At 38.9% G+C, this 12219-nt stretch overlaps 3 protein-coding genes across 9 annotated transcripts in view; 1 reads left to right on the forward strand and 2 right to left on the reverse strand.

Annotated features, from left to right (window-relative positions):
- Window positions 1–12219, forward strand: part of LOC120087840 (uncharacterized) — a 30250-nt gene that overhangs the window by 8755 nt on the left and 9276 nt on the right. For 2 of the 7 annotated variants that reach the window (XM_090305494.1, XM_090305495.1), the window contains exons 2-4: window positions 9–286; window positions 377–554; window positions 2274–2365. In XM_090305494.1, coding sequence (XP_090161620.1) covers window positions 9–286; window positions 377–457 — 359 coding nt within the window. In that variant the 3' untranslated portion in view covers window positions 458–554; window positions 2274–2365. Of the gene's footprint in view, window positions 1–8; window positions 287–376; window positions 555–852; window positions 2167–2273; window positions 2444–12219 lie in introns of those variants that run through there. The other 5 variants (XM_090305497.1, XM_090305496.1, XM_090305498.1 and 2 more) reach the window with 5 other exon arrangements.
- On the reverse strand, window positions 7168–7710 carry LOC150033501 (uncharacterized). The gene has a single exon (XM_090306427.1). The coding sequence runs from the start codon at window positions 7708–7710 to the stop codon at window positions 7168–7170; it is 543 nt and encodes a 180-aa protein (XP_090162553.1).
- On the reverse strand, window positions 8143–11624 carry LOC150033502 (uncharacterized). The gene is made up of 9 exons (XM_090306428.1): window positions 11595–11624; window positions 11172–11543; window positions 10546–11040; window positions 10156–10443; window positions 9976–10047; window positions 9762–9868; window positions 9261–9391; window positions 9003–9167; window positions 8143–8414 (listed from the first exon to the last, which is right to left on the reverse strand). The coding sequence occupies exons 1-9, from the start codon at window positions 11622–11624 to the stop codon at window positions 8143–8145; spliced, it is 1932 nt and encodes a 643-aa protein (XP_090162554.1).

Genomic DNA, 12219 nt, shown 5'->3' on the forward strand with positions numbered 1-12219 from the left:
TTCTTCAGTATCGGGAAGACGGAAAATGGTCACTTTGAACAAAACGGCGGCGTTTTTTATCATCAATTCAAACACACAAATATCCCCTTCCTTCAACTCATTATCTTCAGCGAATCTCTTCCAACCGCCTTTCAACTCCGTTCGCCGCCGTGTGAACGCCCACCGGACACCGCACCACACTCTCCAACTCCTCCCGTCTCCCACCTCCAGCTTCACATCTACCGATTCCTTTATGTATCTCTCTCCAAATCCCCTCGGCAAGCTCTGCATCAGACGATTCATCAAAGTATTCTGAAATCACTCTTTGAATTGAACATCATTCGAGATTTTTGTATTTTTTTTCGTTCTTACCAGATAATTCCCTGTTTGAATGTAGGATGGCCTCATCGTCACCATGAATGAAGGATTGCTCCTCCTGCATTTGAACGATCTCGCTCTCCTCAGAACTGCCATTTGATTCTCCGTCAAAGCTTGCGGCGTCTTCCGTGGATTCATCGGTCTCATCGATTCCGGATTCACTCGGCCCTTGTCTCCCTCTTCATACGCTAAAATCGGTAAGTGAGTATTATATTCATCGAATTTTAGTACTGATTCCTGAATTTCAAATTAAATTCTACAGAAGTTAAGTGGGAAAACCTGATTCTCCGTAACTATTCTGTTTCCATGAGTAATTGGTTTCCGGATCTTCTTCATCTTCATCTTCATCGCTAGTGAATCCTCGATGCTTCGTTTTCATCTTCACATTCTTCCTCATCATCTTCTTCATCTCTCGTAACGAACAATACGCCACTATTTCTTTGTCTTTCTCTCTTCTTCTCTTCTTCAAAACCGCCTCATTCAGTATTTGAACAGATTCCTCTTCGTCTTCGTTTTCGCTCTTCGGAATTAGAACCAGTGGCCGGCGGATTGGATAATTGATTTCGGTAGCGGTTGTATCGAAAATGAGGACATTGAAGCAGCAAATTGTTTTCAACTGGAACACAAGTAAATGGCCAGGTTGGACAGAATAAAACTGCACGAATTCCGGCCAGCCTTTCAGGAAATAGAATTTTGCGTCCAATTTCATGAGTTGGACCTTCCAGTTTGCGCCGCCGGGAAGGCGGAAAGTTGCCTTGTTGTATAACAGAGAATTGCCATTGTTCTTGACGAACTTGATTGGAAGCTCCTACAAAGAAAAGAGGTTAATTAAAGAAAGAAATGAAGAAATTAGAGAATGTGATTTGTTCGTTTGTTACTTACAAGCTTTCTTTGGGTGAGAGTTTGGTGGAGAATGATCTTGAAGAAATGGGGATTTGGGGAACTGAAGAAAGCCATTAAGGAGAGAGTTTTGTTTTTTGTTTTAGATATTTTGAGTTCTTTCTCTGCTCTAAGTTCGAATAATGCATGGAACTGTTGGTTTAAGTAAAAGTTAAACAAAGTCATGAAGAATTGTTCTAAAGATCACGAAGAGAATGAAAATGTGAAGAAGACTCATGAGAGAAGTATGTGGTTCATCCAAACTACATGAAAATGGAACTCCAACATCTCTAAAAACAAAAGAAAGATAATAATTTCCCTACCTAACCACTAAACTTGTCATCTAGAATGTATTTGTAAATACCATAGTCGCGGATTTTAAGATGTCACACACTAAAATAATTAACATATTCATCCATCGTTACATTTCTTTCCATTTTTTTCTGGATTTTTTGTTTATTCAAGATCAATTCTTGTTTGGTTTCATGAATCATTGGAGTGAGGATCCGATACCCTGTAAAAGAAGATATTTCATGAGTTTGATAATTTTGGTGGGAGAGTGAATGATAATTTTTGTGTTGAGTTTGAGATTAGTTTTGATTCTTCAATTTTTTGAGAATTTGATATGATTTGTTTTGGATGTTGATAGATACAACATCAATACTTCACCAGGCAATAATGGGTTACATTAAATTTCTACATGAACAACTTTAAGTCTTGTGCAGCTCAATATCAGGTGGTGTAAGCACTTTCTGACTAAAAAGAACAAACTTTTATTATTGACACTATAATTTTGAGCTGTATATGGATGTGATTGGGAAGCTGAAGCATCCCAATATTGTGAGATTGGAAGCTTTTTACTATGCTAAAGAGGAAAAGCTTCTGGTTTATGATTATCTTCCTAATGGGAGTTACATTCTCTTCACCATGGTTGGTTCTGTGATGAAGCTTTTTGGTAGCTTACAGTATGTTTGATGAAATGCGCCCCAATGAAGCATTTGGTTGATTTTTCTTTGATTTTTGTTTGTCTGAATTAGGTCATCGAGGCCCAGGGAGGGATGCTTTGAGAAAAAGAGGAGGAAAACTGGATGATGGGGGGATTTTGAACTTTGATGATGTGTACAGAGAAGTATGCCATTAAGCATTTTTTAGTGTTTAGTTGTTAATGTTTATATCTGTTAGTGTTAAGTTTTATTTCTTTGATGGATCTTGCGAGTCGGTGAGTCGGTGATTTTGAAGTTTGTGAAAAGATAGTATAAGTATAGGGAGATATGACTGACATATACAGATTTAAGAAAAACGTGTTTTTTTAAAAACTCATTTTTATTTAAACGTTTTTTATCAAAATTATTTAAAATACATTTCAAAAGTTATTTTGAATAGTTGTCAAACACTTCAATTTTTATTATTTATACCCAACTTTTAGATTAAAGCCATAGTAAAAACAAATTCGAACACTATTAAAGACAAAGTAAATAAATAAATAAAACTCATTCATAATCGCATACATTTAGTAAATACATCATGATCAATTCAAAACTTCAATAAATGTAAATCAAATATCAAATCCAAATCATTAGCCAGGGTAGTAAATATTTCTTTGACGTCCCTCCAAGATACAACAACCCAACTGAAAATGTTGTGTAGCTTTGTCATACCTCCTCTCATATTTACCTTTTTCACCTAGATGAAGGCATGAAGACAACAAACATTACCCTTTTGTGATTCTTATCGTCCACCTTGACCTGTTTTGCTCAACCTCAATATAACCCTTAGTGATGAATTAACTTAAACTCTTATCTTATTACAAACAAATTTAAAATTTATACAAATTATGATTACAAACTTCCAGCTTAAGTACATACAACTGAACTCCCAAAATTCTTAGAAACCTAGGACAAGGAATTAATCCTATCGTGTGGCAGATCTCGACTTCGCATGGCAACCAGAACTCCTTCACTACCTAGGGGAGGAGGGGGGACAAAACATTTGGAAAACATGAACTGAAAAGCCCTGTGAATGACATGTTATGAAATAACCTTTTTGTTTCAAATCATGTTTGAAAACTTATAACAAAGCATGTTTTAACCTTGATTAAGAAACTCTTTTTGAATGCATGAAATAGAGAAATATATTTTAAGGCATGTTTACACCTTTTCAATAAAGCATCGTATGAACTTAACTAAACGGATAATAATGCATGATAAAACAATCATTAAACCTGTACCCGAACGTCCTTGGGGTGGACCAACTCAGCACACCTAGGCACTGAGGTAGGACCAACTCAACACACTCAGTCACTGAGGTGGAACCAATTCAATGCATAGTAACTGTCGTACGTGATGCAAAGCTCAAGCATCTTGTCCTGGGTACTAGATCTAATGATTTGAAAACCTCTTTCTCAAACCATAACTTTCTAGAACAATGCATGAATAATCAAAACAAGAGTTTATAATTAAATCCATAACTCAACGCACGATGATAAAATCACATTTATCAATACAAACTTTGAAATAACTTATAAATATAATTTTAACTCACCAAATACTTTAAACATAGTTAAAATAGAATTTTCTTTTAGGAAGGGTCACTCACAGTCAACCGGCAAGGATTTCTCTTTCTCCAAGCCTTCCCAGCTTCCTAGTTTCTTCTTGGATCCCCGATTTTCCCCAAGCTCCTACTCGTCCTGAATTTATCCAAGTTTGGCTTAGAATCCAAAATTAAGGCTAAAAAAGTAACCTTAGAATACCTTCTTGGTCCTAAATTTTGCTTACCAACTCCAACGGATGCAAAACTAGGCTTTTGTTAACCTAAGACAGCAGTGGACATAAAGATGAGCTTTTCCAAACTATTGGGCGCATAGTTTGTCCAATTGGGTGCATCCTCCTTCAGTTGGATGCATAGTGGGTTCTTCTTAGCTCATACTCAGTTTTTTGAACGCATCTCAGACTCCAGTTGGGCACATAGCATGTCGACGACGGTCGACCTTCTTTTTTCACCTCAACAACCTTGGTTCTTCCTCTGTACCTCCCTCTTGAATTTTTTTGAGAGCTTAAAAAATTATGAGGTTAAATGAACCCCTTTTATGGTATTTATAGATTCCTCACACCACCTCTTTGTTTAACAACTCCTCCTTCAAATTGTGTCTAAGTGTCAGCTCCTAAAGCACCTTAGAGTTGGCCACCTCCCATGCATGCACCAACTCATACTTCTAGGTGTAAACTCATAAGGTTTCCTCACCTCTAAGTTGGTCACCTTCTCCTGTACTTATCCAATTTTTCTTTTCCTTTCTCCATCTTCTACTTCGAACTCCTACTTACGTGGCTTCACTTTACTAACACATCCAACCTGTAGGGATAGAAGCCCTAACGCAACAGAAGAACAAAGAATCAACTCGTAATTAATTTTAGAATTCAAAATACCAGTACACTGGCAAAACATACAAAATATGAATAGAGAACTAAAATTCTCAACCTGCTGTATAATTCTCAACTTGCTGTATAATTCAGGTTAAAAATTCTCTTCTGGTGATTTAATCTTACAGAGAAGAGAATTTCATCACTTACTCTCGTTGACGACTCAGATGAAATCACCAATTCTCCTTGGAATGAAAATGACGAACCCTTTTGTATTGTGCAGTAACAAAAAAAAAATTAAATAAATAAACATCTTCGTTTGGGATATTGGATTTTATGTCCTAAAACTTGTGGTTTTTTAAAACAATAAACTTATTCTCTAAATTAATAAAGTTGTTATTGAAGTGTAGATTCAATAAAGTTGTTATTGATTATATGAATTGTCACACCCCCTCCCAGATTACCCTTTTAATCTAAATGAGGATATGACCGTGGTAGTTACTAGCCTTGCTGCCAACACTTACCACCTTAGCCCTCTAATCTAAATGCCAACCTGATAAACAATAATAATGTATGCATATGGTATGCCTCCTTAAGATTCTACAAAATATTATTTAAACACATGCATATAGCCATGATATGACATCTAATGGGAGAAACATTCACAGATGGGCCCAAACATCTCTAACAAGGCCCTAGTCCCTCTCAAAACATGTGTACATAAATAGGTCATCAACCTAAGTCTTCTTAATAAGCCGAGTCTTTAGGTGGCAAGCAGCAGCAGGATCAATACGGAGGAATCTGACCGCTACTTGAGAAGGGAAAATATAGAAATTCCGTGAGCTTAAAGCTCAATGAGTGACTATAAAATCGTATAACATTATGCATTACATTACTGTAAACATGTAAATATATTAATAAGTGTTTCAAGCAATTGTCTCTAAATGTAACTTTTAACCGTTCTTAGATATCATCAAACATCATTATTCCCTAGTTGAGAATGAGCCTAAATGCTCGAGCTCCCAACGTTTATTACCGACCAAAAAGCCCATACTTCAGTCTCTCATTCAGATCTGCCTATGTGCACGTGGCCATACTAAGTATTGTCATACCTTAGGTACTTTCGCTCAGATACCTTCTCAAACCTGTCCTTCAGTATCGAGCTACTAAGATACCTTCTCAAATGTCCTTCGGTACTGGGGTATTTTGTATCATCAAGTTAAGTTCTGTTGCCTACCATCTACACAAAAACTCATTCTCTCATAGCCTTCCTCTAGGAAGCATATTTTAATATTAGAACTTAACTATTGTAATGACTACATGACATACCTTGGCCTGTGCTACACATATACAAGTCGAGGAACATGCGTTAAGTTATTCTCCATCTATTTGTTGCTTGAGAAAGTATAAATTCATCACTAATGTCACTGTAACTTACTTGATTTTATATGCATAAGTACTGGAGACATTAATTCACTTAGTCACTCACCGCTCGTCAAACTCTTAATGGTTTATACGCCTTTCCTAGCTCTTCTTGGCCTGAATGGACATAATTCCTGGTTAAACTACTTAGAATTATTAGTAAAATACGTCAATTAATTCATTTATTAAAGGAAATTTCATCAACAAAGACAACTTTACTAGCAAGATCCCCATGAGAGAGGTCAGCGAGATTATCTAGAGCGATACCAATGAGATCCTCTAGAGCGATACCAACGAGATCAAGCTTTTTCTGGCAAACTTTCATCCTAGCGATACTCACCTTACCAGTGATACTCAACCTAATTCCTAGTGAGATTCCCTTTTAGAGCGAGATCAGCGAGATTTCCTCTATAAACGAGATCTTCATCCCCATATCTCGCTATAACTCCCATAGTGAACTGGTTATTTGTTCATCCCAAGCAGCTGTCTACTTATGCACCGATTCCCTGTTATAATTTTAAAAATTCATAACTCAAAATCCATAGCTCTTTTCAAGAAACTTCCTTTTACAAACTTGTTTAGAATTGAGTGTCTTACCTTAAAATTTCAGCTAAAAATTCCTTGTAATTTGGCCTGGAATTTCCATTCTTCACCTCGGGCCCTGATTAACCCAAGATTCTGCCTCCTCTATACTTTCTTCACCTCTTGTTCTTCTCCTTGTGCAATCTTCCTCCGGCAAGACAACCTCGAAAACTAGATTCTCTCAGTTTTCAAATGGCACCGATTTCACTAAATTTGCTCATGTAAATTGCCGAAACCATGCTTTTAAAGTTCTTCTTCCAAAAACTTCTCACCGCCTCCAGAGTTCAAGGGTTAACTGCCACGTCACCTCTCATTTAATATGTTTTTCCTTCCCTTCCATCATAACTCCTATAAAAAACATGAATTGCTACTTAGTAAATATATAATATAATATTCCTTTGGCTAAACATGCTTATCTAGGAAACCTAGAGTTCGGGGTTTACAATCATCCCCTCCTTAAAAGAAATTTCGTCCCTGAAATTTACCTGTTATGTCTTTTGAAGTGTTGAGGATATCTCTTCCTCATTTTCTCTTCAGGTTCCCAAGTAGCTTCCTCGATTCCATGATTACGTCATAGCACCTTCACCAAAGGAATCGTCTTATTTCTGAGTACCTGGTATTTCCTGTCCAAAATCTCGATGTCCTCTTCCTCGTAAGATAAATCTTCTTTGAGCTGTACCAGTTGTGTTGCTAGTATGTGCATAGGATCAGACATGTATTTCCTTAGCATCGACACATGAAATACGTCGTGAATACGAGCTAGCTCTATTGACAACTGCAACCTATAAGTTGCTGGACCAACCCGTTCCATAATTTCATATGGTTCGATGTATCGTGGACTTAACTTCCCTTTTCTCCCAAACCGGAGAATTCCTTTCCATGGGGATAGCCGAAGAAATACCCATTCTCTGACTTCAAATTCTAGTTCTCTTCTTCGCTTATCGGCGTAGCTCTTCTGTCTATTGCGAGCTGCCTTAAGATTATCCTTGATAAGTTTCACATTCTCTGTTGTTTGTTGAACCAATTCTGGACCCAATAATTGTCGTTCTTTGACTTCGTTCCAACATACTGGAGTCCTGCAAAGTCGGCCATACAATGCTTCATAGGGAGCCATTCTGATACTAGAATGGTAGCTATTGTTGTATGCAAATTCAATCAACGATAATTGTGTATCCAAACTTCCTTTGAATTGTAATACACAAGCTCTTAACATATCTTCTAGTGTCTGTATAGTTCTTTCTGGCTATCCATCTGTTTGTGGATGAAAAGTCGTACTGAAATGCAATTTAGTGCCCATAGCCTTTTGTAAACTAGGCCAAAATTTTGAAGTGAACCTCGAGTCCCGGTCTGACACTATCGACACTGGAGCTCCATATTGACTAATTATCCTATCCACATAAATCTTAGCTAGACGATCTAGTGTAAAAGTAACTTTTACTAGCATAAACTTGACCGTCTTGGTTAGTCTATCGACTATTACCCAAATCTCATCATATCCTGAGGGTGTCTTAGGCAATCCAAATAGAAAGTCCATTGTCACATGCTCCTACTTCCACTCAGGCACTGAAAGTGGATTGAGTAATCCTACTTGTCTTTGTCTCTCAGGTTTTACTTGTTGACAGACTATACATCGGTCCACATATTCTGCTATGTCTCTCTTCATCCCAGGCCACCAATACGACTTCTTCAAAGTTCTATACATCTTGGTGCTACCTGGATGCATGGCATAAGCGGAACTATGTGTTTCCTCTAGAATGGCTTGTTTAAGCTGTAGCTTGTTAGGCACACACATTCTCCTCTCCTTTTCTAGTATACTGTCTGTTCCCAGTTGAAAGTCAACCCTGATGCCCTTACTTACATCATCAGCAATCTTCTAAAGATCAGGGTCTGCCAATTGTTCCTGCTTAAGGTTTTCTACTAAGGTCGACCTTATCTGAAAAGTAGCTATCATTCCTCCTGACGATCCACTAATAAGGCGGTTCTGGAATTCTTGAACTCCTGCAATAACATTCCTCTTATTGACCCGATAATGGCCTTGGCTCCCGAGGATTTCCTACTTAATGCATCTGCTACAACATTAACCTTACCAGGGTGGTACTCGATGGAACAGTCATAATCTTTAATCAATTCAATCCATCTTCGTTGTCTTAGATTCAACTCTTTTTTTATCAAAGATATATTTTAAGCTTTTGTGATCTGTAAATATTCTGCTGCACTCTCCAAACAGGTAATGTCTCTACAACTTCAGAGCCAAAACAACTATTGTCAACTCCAGATCATGTGTAGGATAGATGCTCTCGTGTTTCTTAGGTTGACGAGAGGTATATGCAACCACCTTTCCATCCTGCATCAACACACATCCCAATCCTTGTCGAGATGCGTCACAATAAATCTCAAATTCCTTACCTGGAATAGGCAAGGTAAGCACTGGTGCTAATACTAATCTCTGTTTCAACTCCTGAAAACTATGCTCACACTCCGACGACCATTCAAACCTCATGTCTTTCTTGGTCAGGTTTGTCAACCGAAGAGCTATCTTAGAGAAACCCTCCACAAATCTCCGATAATAACCTGCCAAACCCAGGAAACTGCGTATCTCTGAAACAGTCGTGGGTCATTCCCAACTAATTATTGCTTCCGTCTTCTGGGCATCTACACTAATGCCATCTGCTGAAACAACATGCCCAAGAAATACCACCTGATCTAACCAAAAATCATATTTACTGAATTTAGCATATAACTGCCTATCTCGCAGCGTCTTCAATACTATCCTCAGTTGGGTTATATGATCCTCCCTACTACCAGAATACACCAGTATATCATCAATGAATACTATCACGAACTGGTCCAAGTAGGGATGAAATATCCTATTCATAAGATCCATGAATATCGTAGGGGCATTTGTTAATCCAAATGGCATTACTAAAAATTCATAATGTCATATCTTGTTCTAAATGTGGTTTTAGGAATGTCAGCTTCCCTCACTTTCAGTTGATGCTAACCCGATCTCAGGTCTATCTTTGAAAACATCGTGGCTTCTCTTAGCTGATCAAACAAATCATCAATGCGTGGTAACGGATATTTGTTCTTAATCGTTACCTTATTGAGCTGCCTATAGTCGATACACAATCTAAGTGTGCCGTCTTTTTTCCTCACAAACAATACCGAAGCTCCCAAGGCGATACACTAGGTTGAATGTATCCCTTGTCAATTAACTCTTGCAGTTGAACCTTTAATTCTTTCAACTCAGTCGTCGCCATTCTATACAGTGCCTGCGATATAGGAGTTATTCTGGGAACTAAGTCAATAGTAAACTCTACCTCTCTGTCGGGTGGTAATCCCGATATTCTTTAGAGAATATATCCCAAAACTCATTTACCATTGGGACATCTTCTGGATTCAGCTTTTTCCCTTGAGCAACCACTACATGAGCCAGATAGGCTTCACATCCCTTGCTCAACAGCTACCGAGCTTTCACTGTCGATATTAGATTCCTCGTGGCTAATTTTTCGATTCCTGTCAGCATTGCATCCTGGCAATTTGATTTTCTAAGTACTACCTCTTTCTTGTAACAGTCTACTGAAGCACGATACTTACTTAGAAAATCCATTCCTAAGGTAGCATCAAACTCCAACAGTTCTAAGGGAAGTAAATCAGCATAGAAATTCTGACCATTGATCAGTACCTCACAATGATTATAACATCTATCTACCATTATCACATCTCCCAAATGGATAGAGATAAATAACTCTTCAAGCATAGGTTCAACCAACCTATCTATACTAGATGCATACATACTAGATATAAATGAATGTGTGGCACCAGGAACAAATCGAACATAATCAGACTGTCCATAAAATATAACATTACCGGTCACAACATCGGGAGACTCCACTGCCTCCTGATGTGTTACGGCGTACACTCGCCCCTGTTGCTGGGGTCAACCTACGACATTCTTCTGCTTGGCACCACTTGACCCTTTGCCTCGATTTCCAGCACTCTTTGGTTGGTTAACTATCTGGGAGGTTGGTTGTTGTGCTGTCGGGACGTCCCTATTCACTTGGGGACAGTCCCTCTTGAAATGCCCTGTTTGTCCACATTGAAAACATACCCCTCTGCCACTATAGCATGCCCCAAAATGCCTCTTATCACAACTAGGGTACGTCGGTCTCTTGTCTGTGCTGGCTACTAACTCACCAGCTCGTGGCATCTCTGATCGACTAGCTGCACTGGCCAAGGGTCTCGTTTTTCTTTTCTTGGATCCCTGCCAATTGGTTCCCCTGAATTGGCTTCCACTAGTCTGAGTTGCAACTGGAGGTTGGGATCCCCTGTCTCTAGGCCCTACTACTGCCTCATTACCTCTTGGCAACTGCTCATCATCTGCCAAACTTCGCTCGACTCGTGTTGCTATTTCTACTAATTGGTTAAAATCTAGCCAATTAACCTAGACGTCACCGAAGTTCTAATTTCTTTCCTTAAACCCTGTTCAAACTTCCTACATCGATCTCTTTCCTCAACAATAATCGGTAGGGCGTATTGTGATAACTCTGTAAATTTCTACTCGTACTCTGCCACCGACATAATTCCCTGCGTTAGTTTGAGAAACTCATCCCTTTTCGCTTCTCGGAACGAGCTGGGGTAGTACTTGTCTTCAAAGGCCTTCCTGAACTCAGGCCATAACATCGCATCTGTACTGGCTCGTCTGGCGGATATCACTTTCCACCATTTCTCTGCTCCTTTCTGTAATAGGAAGGTGGCTAGCCCTACTTTCCTGTCCTCTGGACAACTCATAACATTGAAACATTTTTCAACTACATCTAGCCATAACTCAGCTTCAGTTGGGTCTGTTGTACCTTCAAATGTCATAGCCCCTAGGGCTTTAAACCTCTCAATACCATATTTTTTCTCTGGGTCGGCTCGTACGGAGCCCACACTGGCTGCTAATCTCTGCACTATCCTCTCAAAAATTACATATTCTAGCTAAGAATCTGCCCTTGCCTGGGGAGTACTAGACTCTCCCTCATACATCGTTTCCTGACCCACTGGATCATTCATCTTCTTTTTCCCACCCGGTAGGTTCTCTCTAACCTCTGGGCCCTTATTGGTAGGGTCAGTATTCCTGCCACCTGTTTGCTTACTCGGTCTGCCACGTTACCTCAGCATTTCCCCTAATACAATGTACACATGTTAGGGACTCGCACTTAGGGACTTAGACTTGTGCATGAACTTCCCCTCTCATTCCCAAAACCTTATGCTTTGATACCAACTTGTCATACCCCCTCCCAGATTACTCTTTTAATCTAAAAGAAGATATCACCGCTGTAGTTACTAGCCCTGCTGCCAGCACCTACCACCTTAGCCCTCTAATCTAAATGCCAACCTGATAAACAATAATAATGTATGCATATGGTATGCCTCCTTAAGATTCTACAAAATATTATATAAACACATACATACAGCCATGATATGACATTTAAGGGGAGAAACATTCACAGGTGGGCCCAAACATCTCTAACAAAGCCCTAGTCCCTCTCAAAACATGTGTACATAAATAGGTCATCAACCTAAGTCTTCTTAATAAGCCGAGTCTTTAGGTGGCAAGCAGCAGCAGGATCATCCCGAA

This window comes from Benincasa hispida, chromosome 10, assembly GCF_027475165.1.
Source record: "Benincasa hispida cultivar pf3 chromosome 10, pf3_genome.v1.1, whole genome shotgun sequence".
Classification (NCBI taxonomy): Eukaryota; Viridiplantae; Streptophyta; class Magnoliopsida; order Cucurbitales; family Cucurbitaceae; genus Benincasa; species Benincasa hispida.